The sequence below is a fragment of the Xyrauchen texanus genome, chromosome 50, assembly GCF_025860055.1.
Source record: "Xyrauchen texanus isolate HMW12.3.18 chromosome 50, RBS_HiC_50CHRs, whole genome shotgun sequence".
Taxonomy (NCBI): Eukaryota; Metazoa; Chordata; class Actinopteri; order Cypriniformes; family Catostomidae; genus Xyrauchen; species Xyrauchen texanus.
Window position 1 is genome coordinate 15,898,438 of NC_068325.1, and position 23,501 is coordinate 15,921,938.

At 37.0% G+C, this 23,501-nt stretch overlaps 2 protein-coding genes across 4 annotated transcripts; both read left to right on the plus strand.

Annotated features, from left to right (window-relative positions):
• Positions 1 to 5,738: 5,738 nt before the first annotated feature.
• LOC127641467 (39S ribosomal protein L54, mitochondrial-like) lies at positions 5,739 to 7,018 on the plus strand. The gene is made up of 3 exons (XM_052124493.1): positions 5,739 to 5,899; positions 6,255 to 6,411; positions 6,514 to 7,018. Exons 1-3 carry the CDS (start codon positions 5,773 to 5,775, stop codon positions 6,644 to 6,646), a joined length of 417 nt encoding a protein of 138 aa, XP_051980453.1. The 5' UTR covers positions 5,739 to 5,772; the 3' UTR covers positions 6,647 to 7,018.
• Positions 7,019 to 8,905: 1,887 nt separating this feature from the next.
• On the plus strand, positions 8,906 to 21,852 carry LOC127641152 (mucosa-associated lymphoid tissue lymphoma translocation protein 1 homolog). Of its 3 annotated transcripts, XM_052123953.1 has the most exons (18): positions 8,907 to 9,204; positions 10,366 to 10,603; positions 11,046 to 11,200; positions 11,292 to 11,458; positions 14,179 to 14,309; positions 14,535 to 14,685; positions 14,778 to 14,965; positions 15,140 to 15,236; positions 15,461 to 15,505; positions 15,588 to 15,629; positions 15,740 to 15,943; positions 16,847 to 17,024; positions 17,123 to 17,197; positions 17,284 to 17,411; positions 17,555 to 17,704; positions 17,872 to 18,029; positions 18,257 to 18,394; positions 20,194 to 21,852. In XM_052123953.1, the coding sequence occupies exons 3-18, from the start codon at positions 11,064 to 11,066 to the stop codon at positions 20,635 to 20,637; spliced, it is 2,433 nt and encodes an 810-aa protein (XP_051979913.1). In that variant the 5' UTR covers positions 8,907 to 9,204; positions 10,366 to 10,603; positions 11,046 to 11,063; the 3' UTR covers positions 20,638 to 21,852. The 3 variants fall into 3 exon arrangements, with proteins under 3 accessions (XP_051979914.1, XP_051979913.1, XP_051979912.1); XM_052123954.1 differs by lacking the exon at positions 10,366 to 10,603 and having other exon boundaries at positions 8,906 to 9,204; positions 14,535 to 14,609; positions 14,831 to 14,965; XM_052123952.1 differs by lacking the exon at positions 10,366 to 10,603.
• The last annotated feature ends 1,649 nt before the right edge of the window (positions 21,853 to 23,501 follow it).

The window sequence follows — 23,501 nt, forward strand, 5'->3', positions numbered from 1 at the left end:
GTGCGAGTTCCCTCGGAAGGGAACGTTTATACATTTATATCTATCTATCTATCTATCTATCTATCTATCTATCTATCTATCTATCTATCTATCTATCTATCTATCTATCTATCTATCTATCTATATAATCTCTAATTCTTTCTATCTATCTATCTATCTATCCATCCATCCATCCATCCATCTAATCTCTCTTTCTTTCTTTCTATCTATCTATCTATCTATCTATCTAATCAATCTATCTATCTATCTATCTATCTATCTATCTATCTATCTATCTATCTATCTATCTATCTATCTATCTATCTATCTATCTATCTATCTATCTATCTATCCTCTCTTTCTATCTATCTATATAATCTCTAATTCTTTCTATCTATCTGTCTATCTATCTATCTATCTATCTATCTATCTATCTATCTATCTATCTATCTATCTATCTATCTATCTATCTATATAATCTCTAATTCTTTCTATCTATCTATCTATCTATCTATCTATCTATCTATCTATCTATCTATCTATCTATCTATCTATCTATATAATCTCTAATTCTTTCTATCTATCTATCTATCTATCTATCTATCTATCTATCTATCTATCTATCTATCTATCTATCTATCTATCTATCTATCTATCTATCTATCTATTCTCTCTTTCTATCTATCTATATAATCTCTAATTCTTTCTATCTATCTATCTATCTATCTATCTATCTATCTATCTATCTATCTATCTATCTATATAATCTCTAATTCTTTCTATCTATCTATCTATCTATCTATCTATCTATCTATCTATCTATCTATCTAATCTCTATCTATCTATCTATCTATCTATCTATCTATCTATCTATATAATCTCTAATTCTTCTATCTATCTATCTATCTATCTATCTATCTATCTATCTATCTATCTATCTATCTATCTATCTATCTATCTATCTATCTATCTATATAATCTCTAATTCTTTCTATCTATCCATCCATCCATCCATCCATCTATCTTGCTAAGCAACCTAACATAATTTTAGGAGGAGCTACAATGTTTTTTATGAAGAGAGAGGATGATAATATGAATGTGTGCGCACAGTGTTAAAACTGTACTTGTTCTACCCTACTGTAAATTTAGTAGCTGCACAAAGTAAAGTTTCCAAGTATCTTCCCCAACTCTGCTGCAGAGAAAGAATACAGAACCTACATCTCTTTACAACCTAATGTCTAACCCTGAAATCAGTTAATGGCCCTTAGCAGTGTTTGTTGACTAAAAAGTTAAAACATTTCATGATAATTTCTTTTTTTTTATACCCCATGTGTTTAAACTCATTCTTAATACATCAAAATGGCCACTATTATTGAGCATGCCTTATATCAGACTGCGGCACCCTGCGCTGCAGTCTAATGTGGACCCTTCTCGGAAAGCTTCAGAAAGCCCTTCTGTTTTTCATTGAGGCCAATAACAGCTCCATAACAGCACTTTCATTATGTTTGTGGGTTCGAGGTCTGTGTTTAGCTCCTTTGGCCAGTGCAGGCATCATGCTCATGATTAGAGACCAGTCAGCGGTGCATCTTGGGTGATGAGTTTTGCGGGCTCATCATGAGGTTGAGATTAATCATTGAAACTAAACAGTGGCGACAGCACAAGTGTGTCGGACTTAAAGGAGAAAATACTAATTAAATTGTCTTAAAATGAAATAAATGAGTCTCTTCCATCTTTTTAAATTTTTTACCTAAGATTTTTGTGCCAGTTGTGGCACCAAATGCCATTTAAATCTGTTAGTCCCAACTGGGCTGCACATAACAACACTGGCTCAGGCAATGGTGTATTTGGAGCATGACTACCTGTTTGGATTAACATTGGCAAATGTAGGGAGCAGGCACGTGTAGAGGGGGTGGCCCTTTTGCTTCATCGCCCCTCTGAGGGAGCAGTGGCGTACGGATTGAAAGCTTGCACATACAAATTAAATGAGTTTTTTGAAGCTTAATTGTAGTATAAATGGGAGTAAAAATGCATCAATATTATCCTAAAACTTAACAGATTATGGAATTTAATAATAAATTATAATGAAAATAATACACGATGTGCCGTCTTAGAAACACGCGCACTCTTGTGCACTCTCAGCGTGACTGAGGAAAAAAATGTGCACCTTAAATTAAGAATTTTGTGGATTGTTTTGTTCAACACAATGCATTCTATCAGATTAGAGCCCTTGCTCCTCAAAATGTCTGTTTTGCAGATTGGTTTCGGGCTGCTAGTGGCACAGATATGATACACTTCACCTTTAACTATTCAAACTGTATCACTGTATGTTTACATCAGTTGTGAAGATAAAAAAAAGAAGCTTGAGGTTGTAGAAGCCATTTTTGCTTTTTAGGAAGCTGTACAAATGCACTTCCCCTTTCTTGCTAAATATCTTTAAAAAGGGATCCTCTTCAATGTCAAAGATTCAAAAGGAAATTTCCATTGTGGCATTTACTCCATGTGATGTGCTAAAGTTTGTTTTACATGGCAAAGATTGCATAATGTGTAATAACTGAAAAATTACATCCCTGCCAAGTATTTAATTTTCTAGCACAAAATCTGTAGCCAAAAGGCAACTAATGTTTTAAATCGTAAAGATAAGACAAGTCCAATATAGTACTAAGATTTACATCGGGATTGTAATTGAACCTTGTGAAGTCAGGTCTAAGATAACATCAGTTACTCTACATTCTCATCAGAACCATATGGGACACTAATCCAGTGTTACAGGCCCAAAGAATCCACCCTGTTCACTGTGGAAACAGTAATTTATGACAAAATTTTAATTAAGGCACTGTGTCTGAGGTTTTGTAGATATTGGCTCAAGGGTAAATGTAGGCCTGACATATACCCTGCTCTCATAGGTACACACTCACACACATATTCTGATATTACATAAAACATTGTGCACAATTATTTTGTATTGGAGGATATGGTGGTTGCTGAGTGTCAAAAGCAGTTTAGCAATATAGGCATTGCTGTGTATGTTTATTTAATATACTGTACTAGAAAGTTGCAATTGTAGAGCTGTCTTAATAGAAGTACTTATTAGAAAAATTTAATTAGAGGTCTCTTCAATTGGAATTCTTACTAGTAAAAATGCGATTCTTATGAGTTTCGCTGAGATCACTGAAAGACAATTTGGCCCTCCATAAAACTTGTATCACACAAATACATAAACACTGCTTAAAGTATTGTTCGACATCTTTGTTTAATTCATGTATTTATTGGATTATTTTGATATTCAGCCAATCAAACATTGGCCTAGTGTGTCAGCTCAGCAATTGTGAGGAAGGGCCCTGTTTATAGCTCTCTTAAACTATAAGTATTACAATCGGCTTAACAATTTTCCATTTTCAAAATGCCACATTCACATACAAAATTATTTGAATTCACATAACACTGGTTAAGTGTTTGATGCTAAGGACGAGTCATACTGATCTACAATTATACCCCCTGGTAGCGCTTTGATACATTTCAGTTTATGAGTGTGTAATTGACAAAGTGATTATGTGGGTTTCCCTGTTTCATGTTTGCTCATCCCATGTGTGTGCTGAGTACATGCACACCCACACAAGCAGTAAACTGTGGTGGTCTGATTCATTTTAGCGAAACGGTTAATTCGAATTGTTCACTTCAATGGATTATTTTAACAAATGGATTCAGTTATTAATTTTCTGGTTGTAAATGAACATATGGTGTTTTGCTTGGGTTCTCATGTTACTTACAATACAATTTGCACATGAAGTGTCCCTTGGAAACAAGGAAATACGTCTTTCATAACCACAACGATGAACTATAATCTTTCCATTTTTATTTACTGATGTCAACATTTCACACTTAGTTAACAATGCACACTTATTTATAACCTATGTTAGATCAAACAAGAATTTGGTTCAGACCGGTATTTTACTTGCCGTTAGCATTGGATCAATTTACTAATTGGAAATAATTCAAATGAACGGTTTGAGATCCGTACATCTCTACGCCAGTAGATGCGCAAGACATGTAGTTTTACTGACTAAAAACTATTTGGGCCTTGTAGATACCTATTGGTGTAAATTGAACATATTCACGTGTGTGTTTACATGCATGTTCTTACACCAATTTTGCTTAATAAGCCGACAATGTGTGTGGTCAGGTAAATTAATTAAATGGCTTTCTTTTATTGGTGTACAGTTAAGAATAGGCCGATTGACATGCGTAGATTTTTGCCCATGAACCTTATTCGCAGTACCGCCATCTTTGATTTTTGAGGTGAATGAAAACGAGGCTGTATATGACTTACTGTCTTGCATCCACTGTGTTAAGCTCCTAGATCACATCTAATTTTCTAAAACTCATTATCTACTAAAATTTTTTGTAAAGATGTTTTTTTTCCAATGTTTCATCAGCGGAACAATTCAAAACACTTTACACAACAGTACTACACATTGAAGACAGCCCTCACAGCCTCATTGTCATTCCCGTCAAAAATCAAAGATGGTGTTACTGTGAATAAGGCAAATAACCCGATTACTATGTCTTTTTTAAATAAAATGGTTTTTGGTGTGCATGTAAACAGGCTCATGTTTTATTTGAAAAATAATACAAAATGTAATCTTGCCCCAGTGGTAAACAAATCTAAGATCAAGGAAGCCAACTTCCACATATTTTTCAATGACCACCATGAAATGATCAAAGATTCACAAATAATCTTTCAAATTGCATGATTCTCATGAGTCACTCCACTTTCCATTCAGTCACTCCTAAACCAACATCGCCATCTGCTGCTCTATCTGCACTATACTGCAATACATTAATGGGCAACAGAATACAAAAGCATCGTTCTTCAAGACATCAGAATAAAATCTACAATGCCCAGCCCTTAATCTTTCTCAAGATGACAAGCTACAGTTCACTGGTAGCTGCAAAGCAAACAACAATCAGAGAGCAAAGCAAACTGTCAGGGAGAAGTGGTGTGACTGGATAGCATGTCTTAGCAATCTCTATAACATTATACCTGAAAACCAGTTTATAATTTGTGGATGCATGCACTGATCAGCCACAACATTAACATCACCTGCCTAATATTGTGTAGGTCCCACTCGTGCTGCCAAAACATCAACAGTGAACAGTTTTTCTACACATTCAACCTGTGTCAATCTATTAAGAATCACAAAGTATTAACGGCGTCACGTTAATTCATTGTGAGAAAGCAAAAACAGGATGTATTCGATTAATAAAATAAAATGATATAAAAACTCTTGTAGTTTGTCAAATGCCATCTGAGCTAGGTTCTCTTTTCAACATAACCTTTCTTAGTTCCCTCTTAATTTTGAGTGGTCAACAACTGCTTTAGAAACGCGCCATTGCAACTGGTAATGTTTGAGCCAACAGGGCTCCATTTTGGATCTAGGTTTGTCTCAAAGTGCGCATGCGCGTTGCGTCCCTCAGCCAATGGAATTGCTGTGACGTCAGTGTCGAATCGATCCACACTTCAGAACCTCACCGGTGATAGTAGTAAAATTGAAATAAATTGAATAGTAGGTCACTCACTTACTGTTTCATGTATACTGAGGATTCGGACCAACTGCTCCATTGGCATACTGTTTTTGGCATACTATATAGTAGGGAAGTATGGATATTGGGACGCAACATCAGGTGGTCCATGCAAACAGAGGGTGGCAGTAAATGCACATATTAGTTTGTGAACCGCTGTTAAAAGAAGAAGTGTTTCCTAGAAGGACGTTAGTACATTGCACAGCATGGTGGATGATTAAAGAAGGCACAATGGCACTAAATGCTTTCAAGAGGTTAAGCTTGCCTACTCTCAGTGCTTATAACGAGCGTTTTGTGTGTGCTTTTTTAACCCAGTCACGTGGTTATGCAAAGAAAGCAGGTAAATTTGACGTGTTTTTGTATTTAAGATGTCTGTATCAATAATGTCAACATTAGCCTGCAACTTCTGTGACATTAAATACATTTAATTGATTGCACAAGACTGCAAAATGTAATAAAATTGTTGGCAACGTGTTATTAAATACATAATTTAAATCCAATATAGTTTCGTTCAATATTTGAAATTAAAGTAATGCTCAAACCCCAAATAAATCAGATTTTCATGCAATATATAGTTTTATTATTGTATTTGTATAGTGAAATATTTTATTTTACAATTATTTGTTGTCAAATATCGTCTTCCATTTTTTCACATTTGGCAATATGGTGTAATGATTTGTTCTGGCCTTTCTCAGTAACCAAAGCAAAAGGTAAAGGAATGGTAAAGGAAGTTCTTAAGGGTCCAGAAGTTTGTAAGGATCCAGTTAAACTTTGCACGCATGCAGTTGGAGTTAACATTTTCAAGCAGGGTGAGGACCCTCCTCTTAAACCCAAGGAGGAGTATCCAGATTGGTATGAATGTTTATTTTACTATGCACTTTATTAATGCTTTTATTGTCTCATGTTGCAAAAATGCATGTAACCCAAGTTGTATGTTTTGCTACATACTTTCAGGCTATTTCAATTGGACCTTGGTCCAACCAAAAAACTCAATGAACTGGATCCAGATAGTCGGGAATACTGGAATCTTTTAAGGAAGGAGCATATTTGGAGACATAATAAACTGCATAAAGGCAAAAAGATGTAAAGGATTTGTACTGAATCATATACCTATGGGTGCCTCATTTGCTTTTCCAGCAGGGACAGTGGACATTACCTAGTGCCCAGGTCACATTCTGTTTGCCAGCTGACAGGACTACCAATACAGAGTTTTACAATTCTTGAAAACCCAGCCTATTTGCCATTTTATGTTTAAATCAGTACTGACAAGGTTAAACAAACATGTACCGAAGGATCAATTGGTTTGAGTTTGGACATCATTCTGTGCGTTACTATTATTGTCATTATGTGGATTGGTCTCACTCCAGTCACATGAAAGAATAATTCAATTTTAGAATAAAGATTACATTATCAATTAGCCATGTCTAAAAACTGTACTCTGTTGTGCTTGTTTTGGAATAAAGACAACTTTTAACTTTGGTAAACCAAGTCGAAGTTTTGCAAATCACACAACCATAGCCAGGAAAACTAATATATATATATATATATTCAGATAATTATAATGCATTACATTCTTGTAGCAGAAGAGTTAATCATTGGGAAGACAATAGAGAAAGCGGCTTTAGAATACAATGTATCGTTTACTACAATATTATTGATCATAAGTCAATCATTGGCACACAGTTCACAGTAATCCATTACACAAGTGAATTTGTCAATCAGTTCAAGATTTATTATGAGGGCTTGTTTATGGACCCGTCAATGTACACCTGTGTCAGACGACTCGGGTGCGTTGCGTCATAAACATAAAATGTTTAAGTCACTGTGTCAAGTTAAATATAGTTTAATACGCTCCATCAAGTGTTTGAACGCAAGAACGTAAAGCATGTTTGCGTTTTTCTGCCTACTGAAGTGTTTTCTTCACTGTATAAACTGTGCATTGCTCATACAGCTAAAATTTCACTTACTGCCCTCTGGAGTAAACAGGTGGTACTACAAGCTTGCATTTCTCAGGAATCTTCCTTATGGTGTGATTAATTGCATACATTTTTTAACGCGTTATTTTTTGTAAAATTAATAACACTGAATTAACGCGTTAAATCGACAGCCCTAATTCTTAGATTATGCTCTAATGTTGAGATACTTCCATTGCAGATGTGAATGACTTTCTTCTGCTGAACACAGAGTTTTAGAAGAATATTTCAGCTCTGTAGGTCCATACAATGCCAGTGTGAGACCAAAACTTTGAAGCTCAAAAAGGACAAAGGCAGATAATCCATAAGACTCCAGTGGTTTAATCCATGTCTTCTAATCATGATCTTGCCTAGAGTCTGCAATACCAGATATACCGGCAAAAATAAGATAAGATCGCTTCAGTAGACATTGGCCACATTTACATGAATTTAAGGAAACGGTTTATTCCAGAGTTTTTGCAGAAAGTGGCGTTCTGAAATGTCATAAACAAGAAAGCAGATTTACTTACATTTAAGGTATTAAGAGAAAGCAGTTTAAAACACCTGGGTTTCTCCCATAGTACACAACTTATGTGGCCAAAAGCAACGTGCTAACAGGGTTTTGAAGAAAGCACATGTGCGTGAGCAGACCGAATAACAAACACCATAGGATGGAGCCCAGTCAACAAAGCAGAAAGAATTTAAAATTTTGGGGACTACAGTGGAAAAAGCACATATGCTTTAAACTACACCCATTTATACAAACCAATTTAAAATATCGACTTTCCTTCACATTCACGCATATATACGCTTGCACGAGTTTTGCATAAGAGGAAATCCCACTATTGCAGCGCAATTCTGCTGCAGGTCGTCATATTAAGTTAAGGATACAAACACAGCAACAACTCTGGAATAAAAATAAAGGAAAGCAACAGGAAGTAAAATTATGAAGTCTTCCTTGGATACCATGTTTGTTATTTACACAAGGTTTGTGGGGGAAGCTGATTAACAATCCGAGTCACATGTATATGGGAGTAAAGAGTATGCTACGTGTACTGTACACGTAAACTGGAACGATGCTTTCTCGCAATAAGACGCTTTCTAGTGTCCGTGTAAACGTAGGCATTGGTTAAACCACTGGAGTCTTGATTGCTTTTATGCTGCCTTTATGTGCTTTTTTGAGCTTCAAAGTTTTGGTGAGGATGAGTAAATGATGAGGGAGTTTTCATTTTTGGGTGAACAGTTCCTTTAATAAAGAAAGTATGGATGTCCATCCATGCCAACTGTGGTTCTGATGTCCTCGACACTGAGTGGCATGTACGGATGATGATGCTTTGCTGGTCGAGAGAAGGTGAAAGTAAAAAGGTCGTGCTAAGCGCGCGGAGGATGTGCATGCAAATGCATGTTAGAAAGAGGAACTACAAAATCAGAAAGAAACTGCTTCGGATGTTTATCTGTACTGATTTGCGGATTCTGATGAGCAGAAAGACTCACAACCGACCCTGATTCAAAGCGGATGAACAGATGTTTAGGGTCTGATTGTCTGTTTATGTTTAGATTAAAGTTAATACGCAAAGATTGCATTAAAATATCAATATCTTTGTCAGGCGTCACTTGTGTCTCAAATTTGTAACCTACATATTACGAAGCAGGGATAAACTTACTTCCGGAAGCCTAAGATACCGCAATACAGGTAAACACCCTTTTTCTTTGCCTCTATGATTTCCTACTAAGAGCTTTTCTTAGTATACTTAATTATTAAAGAAGTCGAGCAGTGTTTACTATGATTACTATGTATAATGTGGGAGTCACAATAAACTATATCGAGTTATGTGATACATGGTGGAGTAAATATTTCATATGTAGTTCCGCATTTTTGCGTTAGTTTATGCACTTGATGGTTTTCAGTGTTATATTTATATACAGGAACAAAGTCGATATTTGAACAAATGAAACTACATATTTGTTGGATATTAAATTGGTTTTAATATTAATGTTTAATGTCTAATTATTGAATAAAATTGATAATAGATTGGTAAATGTGTTTACCTTAATCATGTTAATTTGTTAATAAATATTATTATGATCTAATAATGAACAACATATTTACAGTAGTAGAACATTTATTAATCTTGGTTAATGTTAATTTCTGTAAAAAAAATTTTTTTAACCAAATCTTAATTTAGAAAATATATATATATTGGTCTGCTAAAAGTAGGGTAAAGGTTTTGCTCATTGTTAGTAGCTTATGTAGTTAAACTAAACTAAAATAAACTCATGTTAGCAAACACAACCTTATTAAAACCTTAAAGTGTTACCAATTTCTGTTATCTTTATGATCATAATTAATAGTCATAAGTAGAAGGTAAATCATAAAGATAATAACTATAGCTTTTGTTCTATACTAGTCAATACATTTTTTTATAGAAGGCAAACATGTACCAGGGAAATCACTGCACAAATATCTAAATTTACACACGTCTGTCCAAAGGATATGTTCAGAATGACAGTTGGTCTTATATATTGCTGGAAGAACAGTTTCTTTAAATTTTTAACCCTTGTGGCTCTAAATTTCTTATGCTAGTTCCCTTATTTTGCTTACAGTTAGTATTTCAATTGTAGTCCATCCAAATGTTCTTCCCTAATTCATGTCATCGTTTAGCATATGTTTTTTAGTAACGGTTTTCTTTTTGAAAAACTAAAAACTGATAGCCTCGATCTGGGTTGAGAGGCTAGACACATCTTCCTCTTTGTGATATACAATGGCATTGAACTCAAACAATTCTCAGGAAATTTTTGAATAGGGTATTGAATGGCTAATATGCTGTTGGTCCTCCGCATGCCACCAAAACAGCACCGACCCACCAAGGCTCGGACTTGTTGGTCCAGCACATCTCACAGATGCTCAATCGGATTGAGATGTGGGGAATTTGGAGGCCAGGGCAACACCTTGAACTCTTCATCCTGTTCCTCAAACCATCCCGAACAATGTGTGCAGTGTGGCAGGGTGCATTATCCTGCTAAAAGCAGCTACTTCCATCAGGGAATACCCTTGCCATGAAGGGATGTACCTGGTCTGCAACAATGTTTAGGTAGGTGGCAATCTGGGCGCCCAACACCCTGTCACCGGTTTGTGGTTTGTCCCTTGTCTGACCACTTTTAGTAGGTACTCACCACTGCTGACCGGGAGCACCCCACAGGCCTTGCCGTATCAAAGATGCTCTGACCCAGTCATGTGACCATAACAATTTGGCCCTTGTCAAAGTCACTCAGGTCTTTACTCCTGCACATTTCTCCTGCATTGAACACATCGACTACGAGAACTAATTGTTTGCTTACATCAACAAACCCAGACCTTGTCATGTGGCCATGTTAGGAGATGATCAACATTAATTGCTTCACCTGAGAGTGGTCATAAAGTTTTGACTAATCGGTGTATAGTAATATACTGTATAAGTGCTTTATATTACAGAGCAAGATGCCATTTCTGTTCAACAATAAATTTAAGTAAACCTCTTGTCACTGCTGTCTTAGGTATTCATTCATTGAGTTATGGAGTGCATGAATTTGGGTGTGGGGACCCTTAATGAGGCAGTATTAAACAGACTCGGTTACATGTTGGATAATTTAATGTGTGGTTGGAAACAACTGGCAAAGGCAGTAGCCGAGCAACCACAGTTCTCTTGTAGGTAAGTCCAATTATAGGCTAATTTTTTAAAACGAACTAATATTGTGCTTAATTATTATAATTTCACAGTTAAAGAATCACCTTTTTTGCAGTGACAGAGATTTGACTGACTGCTCACTCAAAGTGCTAAGTCCTAATGGCAGCCCTGGCCGATACCTCCTTGCCCTCCTTGCCGATAGAGGGTGTTCCCTGGAGTTTCTGCTTCAGTCCCTAAGGAAAATTGAACACAGAGAGGCTGTTGGATTTCTCACTACACAAGGTAACCAAATATAAACAGATACACTTAAAGGTGCTGTAAGCGACTTTTTCATGGAAAGGTATTAAAAAAAAAATCCTACTCCCTTAAAGATATTAATAAAATGAGTGTCCTGAGATATCTCACCTGTCTCTGTGACAGCTCTAGACTCTAAACAGCAACAAAAAGTTTGCCTGTCAATCATTTTGCGTGTTTTGTAGTTGCAGTGAATTATTGAGGCATAATGCATTTTTATGCCACGTTGTTCATACCAGTTGTCAGTTGAGGGCGCTATTTTGCAGCTGTTGTTTAACAACCGTTTCTGATCTCAATAAAGATAATTTTGGTATATTTGGATTTCAGGGTTTTGTAAAGAGGGGGCATGGCTAATCCATCAGCCCAGTCTCGTGGAAATAGAACAGCTAAAATCGCTTACAGCACCTTCAGATGATGTTGATCAACATTTTTAGCTCTGTTAATCCTTCTGAACAAACAGCAACTAAAAAAAAGCTTAAACCTGCCTAAGATGTTTGTTTGGTCTTAAACCAAATGAATGTGGCTAGGGCTGCCCCCGACCAAATATTTTCCTAATCGACTAGTAGATGTTAATTTAAGCAATTAGTCGACTAGTCGTACATTTATGATATTACTTTAATTACTTAAATGTATATATATTTTGGGGGGCATCAGTAAATGATTTGAGTTCCAGGGCTGAGAAAGAATATTATAAGTAACATTGCTAACACTGTTCTACATTACAGAAAAATACTAAACCGTAATAATGCGCCATTAAAATATAAATTGTACAAGTGCATGCACGAAGCAAGCTGCGGCAATATCGGCAAAAGCAGGAATGATTCTGAATTTTGTTAATTTATAGAGAGAAATGCACATTAGGGTTGTGCCGACAGATGATGATCTCGGAGATTGATGATGGTCATAGTGATCACCAATAGCTGATGCCTTTGACCGTAGCAGATATTTGGCTAATTTTCCCATGTATTAAATTATTATTAGGCTATTATTATCAAATGAATATTACAAATAATTTCCCCGTAGACACACAAACACGCGCTTTATTATATTAAAAACAGATGACAGAAAAGCCGTCTATGCGCTTGTATATTTGTACGGAGGTGTGCAGTCTCGTAGAACACACGCATGTAAAAGTTTCTCACTCTTTCTTTGTTTAAGTCTTCTGATTTGTAATTTTTTTGCAAGAACAGTATCGTCTATGAGTGCTGTAAATGTCCTCAGACATCTCCGCTCAGGAGGTGCTTTGAGATTAGTTTGCTTTTATTTCCACAGAACAGTTCATTGTGAACGCAACTCTGCAGCCTATAAATCTGTGATTAAAACATAAAATTACCATGATTTATATTTCAGTGATTATTATTATCATCATTATAATAATTATTTGTACATTTATAATTGTTTTTATGTCTTCATTTGAGTAAGTAATTTTCCACCTGCATGTTTAGACAGATACTTGCCTGACGGTAAATGGAAATGTGGTTACAATGCAAATTTGTACAATGTTACAAACTAAGGTTTGGTCAACTATCAGGGGGCAGCCAAGTGCCAAAAACTCCCCAAAACTCATGTATAGCCATCAAAACAAGCTATAATAACCCTGAAAAAACAGCTTAAACCAGCATAAGGTGGTTTTCTGGTCTTAGCTGGTCTCCCATCATGGCTAAGCTGGTGTTTAACTGGTTGGGCAGCTGGTCTCCAAACCTGACCAGCTGTCAAATGCCCCAAAACCCATTTATAACCATCAAAACAAGCTATATTAACCCCTAAAAAACATCTTAAACCAGCCTAAGGGGGGTTTCTTGTCTGATTTTCCTGGTCTCCCATCATTAAACCTGCATAAGGTGGTTTTGTGGTCTTAGCTAGTTTTGCTGATCTTTAATCATGGCTATGCTGGTGTTTAGCTGGTTGGCCAGCTGGTCTCCAAACCTGACCAGCTGTCAAATGCCCCAAACTCCCCAAACCCCATGTAAAACCATCAAAACAAGATATTTTAACCCTGAAAAAACTGCTTAAACCAAGCTGGTTTTGCTGGTCTCCCATCATGGCCAGCTTGTCTTCCAAGCTGACAAGTGCCCAAAATTCCCCAAAACCCATGTAGAACCATCTAAACAAGCTATATTCTTGTTACTCCCATTAGGGGTCACCATAATGGACATAAACAAGTTATATTAACCATGCAAAAAAAAAATGTAAACCAGCCTAAGGGGGTTTGCTAGTCTTAGCTGTTCTCCCATCATGGTTAAGCTGGTGTTTAGCTGGTTGACCAGCTGGTCACCCAACCTGGCCAGCTGACAAAGGCTCAAAACACCCCAAATCCCATATTAAACCATCAAAACAAGCCAATAAACCCTTGGAAAACAGCTTAAACCAGCCTAAGGTGTTTGCTGGTCTTCCAACTTGGCCAAACTGGGGTTTTGCTGGTTTAGCTAGTTGCTGAGCTGGTCTAACCAACCTGAAAAGCTGACAAATGCTCAAAATTCCCCTAAATTCCTGTAAAACCATCAAAACAGACCAGCCTGGCCAGCTGGGAAATCATCAAACCATAACAGGCTGGTTTTAGCTGGGAATCTATTTCCACTCAAATGGATGAGGTTGTAGGTTTGTAGGGTCCAGATGAGGTTGTACTGTTGGTTTGTGAAGTTGGAAAGGTGATTCATAAAATGTGCGTACACACTAGTGTTATTTTTTTCCTTTGTGTTTTTTGATAGTGATGGAACAAATTGCCATCACACTGCAGCCACAGAGTCATCAGGTACCAGAGGGAAGTCCTGTGATTCTGAGCTGTAAGGCAGTCGGACCTCTGGAACTCACCTACCAGTGGTTCAAGGGCAAAGATGAGGTCAGTTAACTACTAAACCTACTTATTAGAAGTGGTAAGGGGCTGTACAGCTAAGCACAGTGTAAAAAATTCAACAGATTGCTGGAAACATGGTTTTAAAAGTTCTTTAATGATGTCCGTCTAGCATAGGAAAACAACTGAAAAATTGTGCAGATAGATGCAAAAAATGTGTTCAGTGTGAACCATTCTCAGTCTAAACAGTCTGCTTCTTAATTTTTTCGGTAGGTTCCTGGAGGCAATGTCCCAGAGCTGCTGCTGAATTGTGTAGGTTCAGATCAGCAGGGGCACTACATCTGTCGTGTAAGTTTTGGAGACAAGTTTGCCTTCTCGAAATGGGCCCATGTACGTCTACTGAGGTCTGGAGGTGCAAGTCCAGGCATGTGAAGATTTGTCTCTAAGCTGACACAGACCTTGATCAATCTTCTTTCACCACATATAAATTGTGTATTTGAATGTCTGTGTTTGCAGGCCCCAGTGGTAGCTACGTCCCATCATCAACTAGTGTATTATATATATCTCAGCATCCCAGGGCTCAGGCATTGGTGGAGGGAGACACTCTATATCTCGAATGTGCTGCTCAGGCCAACCCGCCACCACAGTTCCAGTGGTATCATAACAGACAGCCAATACAAAAGTCCACGAGAAGCTTCTTGAAGGTGCTTAATCTTTTTTACTCATTATAGCTCTTCCCTTTTGCCTGTTTCATGTCTCTTGGTCAGTAAATGCTTGGAATAATTAAGGAACATTGTAATGGGTCATGGCCAAGTTTGCTGCTATTTAATATTCAACTACAGTGTAGGCTACTCACAAAGGCTTGGGCTTGTCCACAGATTCCATGTATAACCACAGCTGACAGAGGTACATACACTTGTAGGGTTTACAATCTTTATCACGAAATGTGGAGCAATCAGGTCCAAGTTAACATAGGTAAGTTGTTTGATACAAAATCATCCATAATTATTCACTATATTTAACATGACACCAAATTTGACCCTGTATACTTTCTTAATACACATTCTTGGTTTATTGTAAATTATTATTTACACATTATTAAAATGGGTTGTGTTGGATTTTCAATCCTTATGACCTCTGTAAAATCAACCAAATAAATTAAAAGATTTTGCTTGATAGCATGGCCTGTTTTCACTCAGGTCCTGGTTCCTTTTCTGATGTCTCATGGGAAACGACTGAAATAGGCAAGCATAATCTATTTTGTAACATTTTAACACATCTGCTTATGATGTTTCATTGTCATTCACGTGCACCTGTAATTCACAGATACATCTGATGCACCTCCAAAGCAAATGGGTGATTGTTGTGGTACGTATTTAATACTTTTTGGTGATTGTTTTTGTGATTAAGGGATCTGCTGAACCAGTCTTGTCATTCCACATTATAAAAACATTATTATGCACTTTACAAATTTATAGCCACTGATAAGGTAGCGTTGCTTATGGGGAATATGAACTACCAGCATCACCGGCAGTTGAGAGCACCCATGGCGGATGTGCATGAGTTGACAAACCTTCTACGCCAGCTAGACTTTAAAGTTGTCTCTCTGCTGGACCTCAACTGGCAGGAGATGCACAGTGCTGTTACTGAGTTCCTGTTGCTGTTGGATCGAGGTGTTTATGGTTAGTTTCATGTTGCATCAGTTGGATTACTCATTATTAAAAATGTTGCCATGAAAATAGCTATGGAAGCTGGCATGGAATTAAATCACTAACAAACAAACTAGTGATTTAACAAACTTATTATTAAAATGAATATATTGGATAAAAGAACTGTTTGTAGACCAACCCAAAATGTTAAGGCCAGAAAATACTTTGCGCAAGAACACATACGCAAATTCGAGCATTTGGCCAATGCATTGCCAACACTATGTCCTGTTGAACATGCTTAATCAGGCAAGCTGATATATTTATTGACTTTACCTTACTTCCTTGACAATATTCTCTTCAACTGTTTCTCAGCCATGACAGTAGTTGGCTTGAAAGGGAAAACTCACAGTAGAAGCGAACAGTTCACACTAATGTCCGCTATTGTGCCGCATTGTTGCAATGTTGAGAATGCAACGCATACTAACGTTCTGCTATGAATTGCGACTCGACACATTTTGGAATACAAAAATGGAGGAAATCGAGTTTGCATAGCTAGAGGCGTCGGCATTTATGCAGGGAATTTCCAAGGGGTTTTAAGAACGAGGATTTTCGATTTATGAGGAAAATAATGTTGGGGTTAACATTATCTGAAAGGACTTAAGTTTTGTTTTACAACATAAATTACACACAGTCATTCCTCAAACAGTTTTGAAGCCACTACACTTTTATTAATAACCCACTTTTGAAAGGTTGTGGAAACATTTACCACTATAGAAGTTTCACCACTATAGTTTACTTCCAAGTTCCAAACCCACAAATGTGAAAATGGTCCATACTTCTATACAATTTACAGATGAAATAAGATTACATTCAAAAGAGGGTCATCTGTAGATGTTTGATCTCTAATTCCTCCTTTTGTATGTTTACCCTTTCTAGGGTTGTTGTATTTTGCTGGTCATGGCTATGAGAACTATGGGAACAGTTTCATGGTACCTATTGATGCTCCAGCCTCTCATACCTCAAAGCACTGTGTCTGTGTGCAGGACGTGTTACAGCGCATGCAAGAACGCCAGACAGGACTTAACGTCTTTCTGCTGGACATGTGTCGCAAACGGTTTGACTTATAGTGCAACCAATTCTGTAGGATTATTTGGAATTATTTTACAAAAGAAAAATTAACAAGAGTCTAACTGCAGTCATGTTGTTCTACAGAAACCCAAATGATGACAGCATCACACAGCCTGGCCCCTTGAAAGTTACCGCAAATATAGTGTTTGGCTATGCAACGTGCGTCTCATTATATAATCATGCCACCCTAGTACTTTTACTGACATCTAGAGATTGTGTTCATAGTCTATATAATTTTGATGCAGGTGTGTTGATGCCGAAGCATTTGAAGTAAACAAAGAAGACCTCTCTAACGGAATCTTCATGAGCTACCTCAAGAAGAGACTGATGGATCCAGAGAAGGTCACGGTCTTACTTGACAAAGTAGCAGAAGGTTTGGGGTTAAACTTCTAAACTGTCTGCTTGTTATCATTTCATTGTTGAAATTCCATGTTTGGAATTTTTGTTTGAGCTATGAGATATTGAAGGCTGTTTTCACCTAAAAGTGTAACATTGTGAGTCTGTGTGCTTATGCAGACATGGGAAAATGTGAAATCACTCGAGGCCGGCAGGCTCTGGAACTGCGCAGTAATCTTTCTGAGCGCCGTGCTTTGACTGACCGCATACAAGCACCAGCCTGCCCCATAACAGCATCAACACGCAATTTACAGTGGGCTATTGCACATGGTGAGACTCTTTTATTCTAAAATCACTTCTCAGGTTTATTCACATATTTTTAATGAATACTGCTCTTTTTCTGGGGCACATATGCATAGTATTAATGTACAAACTCTGTTGTTTGTACAAAATGCAGAATAAGTTGACCCTTACGATTTTTGTGTAATTCGAACCAGTCCTCCCAAACAGCCGCTGTCTTGAGTTTAAATGTGGCGTGAAGGTACAGCTGGGTTTTGCTGCAGAGTTCTCCAATATCATGATAATCTACACTCGGATATTGGAAACTCCTGAAGACATTGTGTCTTGCTCTGCCCAACTCACTGACTTCGCAGAGGTAAAATGTCTTTCTTGTAGATCCAATAGGAGCTGCATAAAACTGAAAATATTATATGTTCATGTATCATTAATTGCTGACCCCTCAATGAGATTGTCTTTTAGTAAGACTAGTAGTTAAAGTTGATGTACATTGATAAGCTTATACATACTTTTTTTATTCATTCGTATATAAAAATGTGAGTAGGATTTGCCCATAGCATCTCTGTTTTTTGACAATTATTTCAGGGCCCTGAAGTAGACCTGAAGCACAGCAATCAGGAGAGCCTTCGGGAGGCTGGCAGTTTACTACTTACCATGGATGATCTACAGCTTCTGGAACAGCCTCAGCTCTTCACTCGTATTAGTGCCCTGCAAAGGCTCAAGGTTTAGCAATTCTGTGTTTTCCAGTTTAAAAAGAAGTCAATAGAAAGGTCATATTGATTAACTACTGTTTTGAATATTGGGACAAGACTTCCTCAGTGTTTATGGTGGTTATGGGCCTGCGTTATACTATGATGACATTTTAGTGCCACGTTAATATGGAAAAAAGATTTTGAGAATAAAATTGTAATATAAGGGTAATAAAGTCTTTTTAGACTTTTTCTAGTTTAATGATTTTATTCTCATATTATTAATTCTCAAAACATTACTGATTTAATTGCTTATAATGCTACAAATTTACTCTCATAATATTATGACTTTATTCTGGTAATGCTACGACTATTAATATGACTTTAATCCTTCAATGCTACAACTTTATTCTCATATTATTACTTGATATATTTTTTATTTTATTTTTTTTTTTTATTATTAATTAGGGATTTCCCGAGACCGATACTGGTGTCGGAATCTGGTCACTCGTGCTCGTAAACATGCTCCAATACTAAAAACGTATACCATCTCTAGTACGAATGTCATTACGTAAACAATCAGTGCACAAATTCTAATCACGTTATATCCTAGTGAAATTATTTAACTGCAAAAGCTGCAATTTAATGAGGTAAATGTATAGTTTACTTTGCATGTGCAGCACTTGTTGCATTCGTTGAAAGGGGGAATTGAAACCTGAGTGAACCTGTGTCATAGGATTTCAATTGATCTCAGGTCAGTTTTATAATATTGGTTCATATAATTGAAATTATTCAATAGTGTTTGGACTGATCCATGGTCAGTGCTTGCCTCAAGATGTCTTTCTGATCACCTGACATTAAATCCCTCCAAAAATACACTATAAAAATAAATAAAAATGGCGAGATGTTTTGGGTTATTATGTAGGCAAGAACTTTGGTGATTTGATATTTTTTGGACATTTGATAGCAATCTTGTAAAGTGCATGTTTGTGACCAACAGTTGTCAAATCACAATAATACTTCCACAATGTTGACACCTGCACTCCAACAACCCTATTGTTTTATCTGATGGGCATTCATCAGCTAAATCTGTAACTGCTTCACACTTATTCATTACGCACGATTACGCCCCAGGCATAATAACAACTGGAGCGGATTTACTGTACGGAGAATATGGACACTTCACCCACAAATGGTGAACTAGGCATGGGAGAGATATGGGAAAGCTGCCGTATTTCTTCAGAAAATGCTCACTCACTTAATCTGAACCACTGTCAAAAGCAAAACCACCCAAATGAGACCTGGCATGTGCGCAATAGAGACTGAGAAGGACCTGGTCTTCAGCAAGCTGTGGCCAGGTTTACTTGTAGAGACTGAACGGCAGACAGAGAAAATAGTAGTTTTTTTTTGACCTTTTGGCTTTAATGGGATAGGGAAAGTAGAGAGGTGACAGGAAATGAGAGGGGGAGAAGAGTGGGAATGGGATTCGGAAAGGACCTCAGGAGCTGGGATTCAAACTCAGGTCACCTGTGATGCATCAGAACCATGTCATGAGCACAGCCCTCTTGGCTACGACTGTATGTATAGTGTCTAATAATGCATTGGCAATGTATGCTTAAGTTTCTCTTGCCAATTACATTTTTATATAAGTTGAATCTGCCTATTTGATCCTATTTTTAAAAAAGCCAGAAGATTTTGCCCAACTTTTAATTAGAGTATTTTCACTGATTTTATGGATAGGTTATTTTAACATTAAAATGCTGTTGTATTATACAGTATAGGGTAGAATCTAGAAAATCGAACGGAAAAACTAACTTGATTTTCCCCTCACAGATGGAGCTGTCGTTTATTGTGTGTCTACACTACAAGTACACTAACCTGGATGAAGAGTTAGTGGAGGAGCAAAAAGTGTCCATAGGCAAACCTCTTGTTTCAAAACTTAACCTCCACGAGCCAAGACTCCCCCGTGCTTTCTCAGCATCTTCCTCATTAGACCTACAAATGTCAAGCATCCTGGAGTCTTCATCATTCAACGAAGACTTCAAAGCTAACCTGTCTGGCTTAGACCCTTCCTCAATTGGATCTGCCTCCACGACCTGGAGTTATTATCAGAGGCCCAGCGATTCACCCTTAAGATCTGTCTTAAAGAATGAACCTGAGGAAAGCATAAGCCCAGAGTTCCTTGAGTCTGAAGAATCTCCTGCCATCAAGAGTTTGCCTAGTGCTGCTTCTGAAGAGCTCCCATTTAAATTTAGCAACTTAACAAATTCCATTTAGTGGGAAAGCGTTCCAATTCAAAGCTGTACATAAGTGTTACAAACTTTATAAATGCAACAATGCTACATTTTTAGATCAATACATGTCTGCCTAAGGTTTCTAACTTTTCATCACAAAAATATATTCTGCTTCAAAATGGGATTTTTTTTGCCATGGGGGTGGGGTGGTCCCATTTAAGGGGGGCCTGGGGAGCTCAGCAAGTATTGACGATGACTACCACCCCAGGAGTCCCGAGTTCGAATCCAGGGAGTGCTGAGTGACTCCAGCCAGGTCTCCTAAGCAACCAAATTGGCCCGGTTGCTAGGGAGGGTAGAGTCACATGGGGTAACCTCCTCATGGTCACTATAAAGTGTAGTTCTCACTCTCGGTGAGGCGTGTGATGAGTTGTGCGTGGATGCCGCAGAGAATAGCTTGAAGCCTCCACACGCGCTACATCTCGCAGTAACGTGCTCAACAAGCCACGTGATAAGAATGATGTCTCAGATGCGGAGGCAACTGAGATTCATCCTCCGCCACCCAGATTGAGGCAAGTCACTACACCACCATAAGGACTTGGAGCGCATTGGGACTTGGGCATTCCAAATTGGAGAGAAAAGGGGAGAGAAAAAAAAGGGAAAATTTCAGCCAAAATGGACACCTGGCTAATACGGGACACTTGGCAAGCCTGTTTGGAGATCTGTATTTTAAGCCTGTGTATGTTATAAAACTGAGAAAATTGGTGTATTTGTTTTTTAGACAAGCTATCATATTTACCTTATTCACAGCAGCGCCATCTTTGATTTTTGATGGGAATGACAATGAGAATGTTAGGGATAGCTGTAGTCTCTTTAATGGTTGTACAGTGTTTATGGATCATTTCACTGACGAAACATTGAAAAATATCTTTCCAAGAAATATCAGTAAACAAAAAAACTGAAGTGAAAACTTCATGTTGAGTTGTGGAAAATCAGACGTGATCTAGGAGATTTTTGATTGCATTTTACAGTGCAGCCTCGTTTTAATTTCCGTCAGAAATCAAAGATGGCGCAACTGTGAATAAGGTCTTGTGTAATGTCTGCCTGTGCATTTAGAGAGCTTATTTATTTTTTTGATTGGTTTTTCATTAAAATACACCACACATGGTATATTTAGCTTTAACGAATATAACTGTAAGACTGAATGTTTTTAAACAGCTAAACATGACCATTTTTTGTAATAAATTATGAACTATTAGCAATTCCCTCACCTCCATCAAACTGGACTTTAAAATATTTGTGGTTTTAATATATTTACTAATGCCGTTTACACATAAAAAATTACATTCTTAGAAGGAAATGATGAAATACTATTAGTAGTTCCTACACTCAAAACCAATGGGTTTGCTGGTCTTAGCTGGTTAAAGGGTCACTTTTAAATGAATGCTGACAGACATGTCCATTGACTTTACAGACACGTAAAACTTTTAAATATATATTCACCGGCCACTTTCTTAGGTACACCTTTACATCTACTTATTCATGTGATTATCTAATCTGCCAATCGTGTGGCAGCAGTGTAATGTATAGAACCATGCAGATATGGGTCAGGAGCTTCAGTTAATCAACTATCAGAATGGGAAAAAAAATTTTTATCTCAGTGATTTAGACTGTGGTTGGTGCCAGAAAGGCTGGGTTGAGTATTTCTGTAACGGCTGATCTCTTGGGATTTTCACACACAACAGTCTCTAGATTGTAAGGAGAATGGTGCGAAAAAATGTTCTGTGGGTTAAAACAGCTTGTTTATGACAGAGGCCAGAGGAGAATGTCCAGACTGGTCCAAGCCGACAGGAAGGTGACAGTAACCCAAATAAACACGTGTTACAACAGTTCAATGCAAAAAAGCATTTCTGAACTTACAACACATAGAACATTCAGGCAGATGGGCTACAGCAGTAGAAGACCTCTCTGAGGACCACTACTGTCAGAATCAGAATCAGCTTTATTGCCAAGTATGCTTACACATACAAGAAATTTGTCTTGGTGACAGGAGCTTCCAGTGCACAATAATACAAAACAGCAACAAGACAGAGATAATAATACAAAATAATTAAAAGTTGAATAAAAAATAAATACATATAAATTGAATAGAAAATAAAATATACATAGAATACACAATAAAACAATAATATACACACACACACACACATAGGCCTATATATATATATATATATATATATATATATATATATATATATATATATATATATATATATATACATACACACATACTTTGTGCAAATCTAAATACAAATATGTTATATACAGTGCAAGGGAATGTAATGACCGTCTGGGACCAACAATCATGCCACATTCGAAATCACTGAGATCACATTTTTCCCCATTCTGATGGTTGACGTGAACATTAATTGAAGTTCCTGACCCGTATAAGCATGATTTTATGCATTGCACTGCTGCCACATGATTGGCAGATTAGATAATCACATGAATAAGTAGGTGTACAGGTGTACCTAAGAACGTGGCCTGTGAGTGTATATTAAAAAAAACAAAAGCTTAATTCTATAGCCCAATGTTTTAGGAATTAATATGAAATGTTCAAGTGCCTGAAAAATCCATTGTCTCCGTCATTTACAATACAACTTCTATGACATTTACAGCTATTTATTTTTTAGGTAAAAGGTAAAAAAAAAAAAAAAAAACACATAGTAACATTTTTGAAAAATTCAATCATTGGTGTTATTTTGAAAAAGTTCTGGGTGAAAACGGTTACATTTAAAAAAATAAAAAGATTTTGTAGGTCAGAAAGTCCAAATATGTTGATGACTAAAGCTGTCAATCGATTACAAATGTTAATCAAATGAATCGCAAACATAATTATTTGCTGAGAAA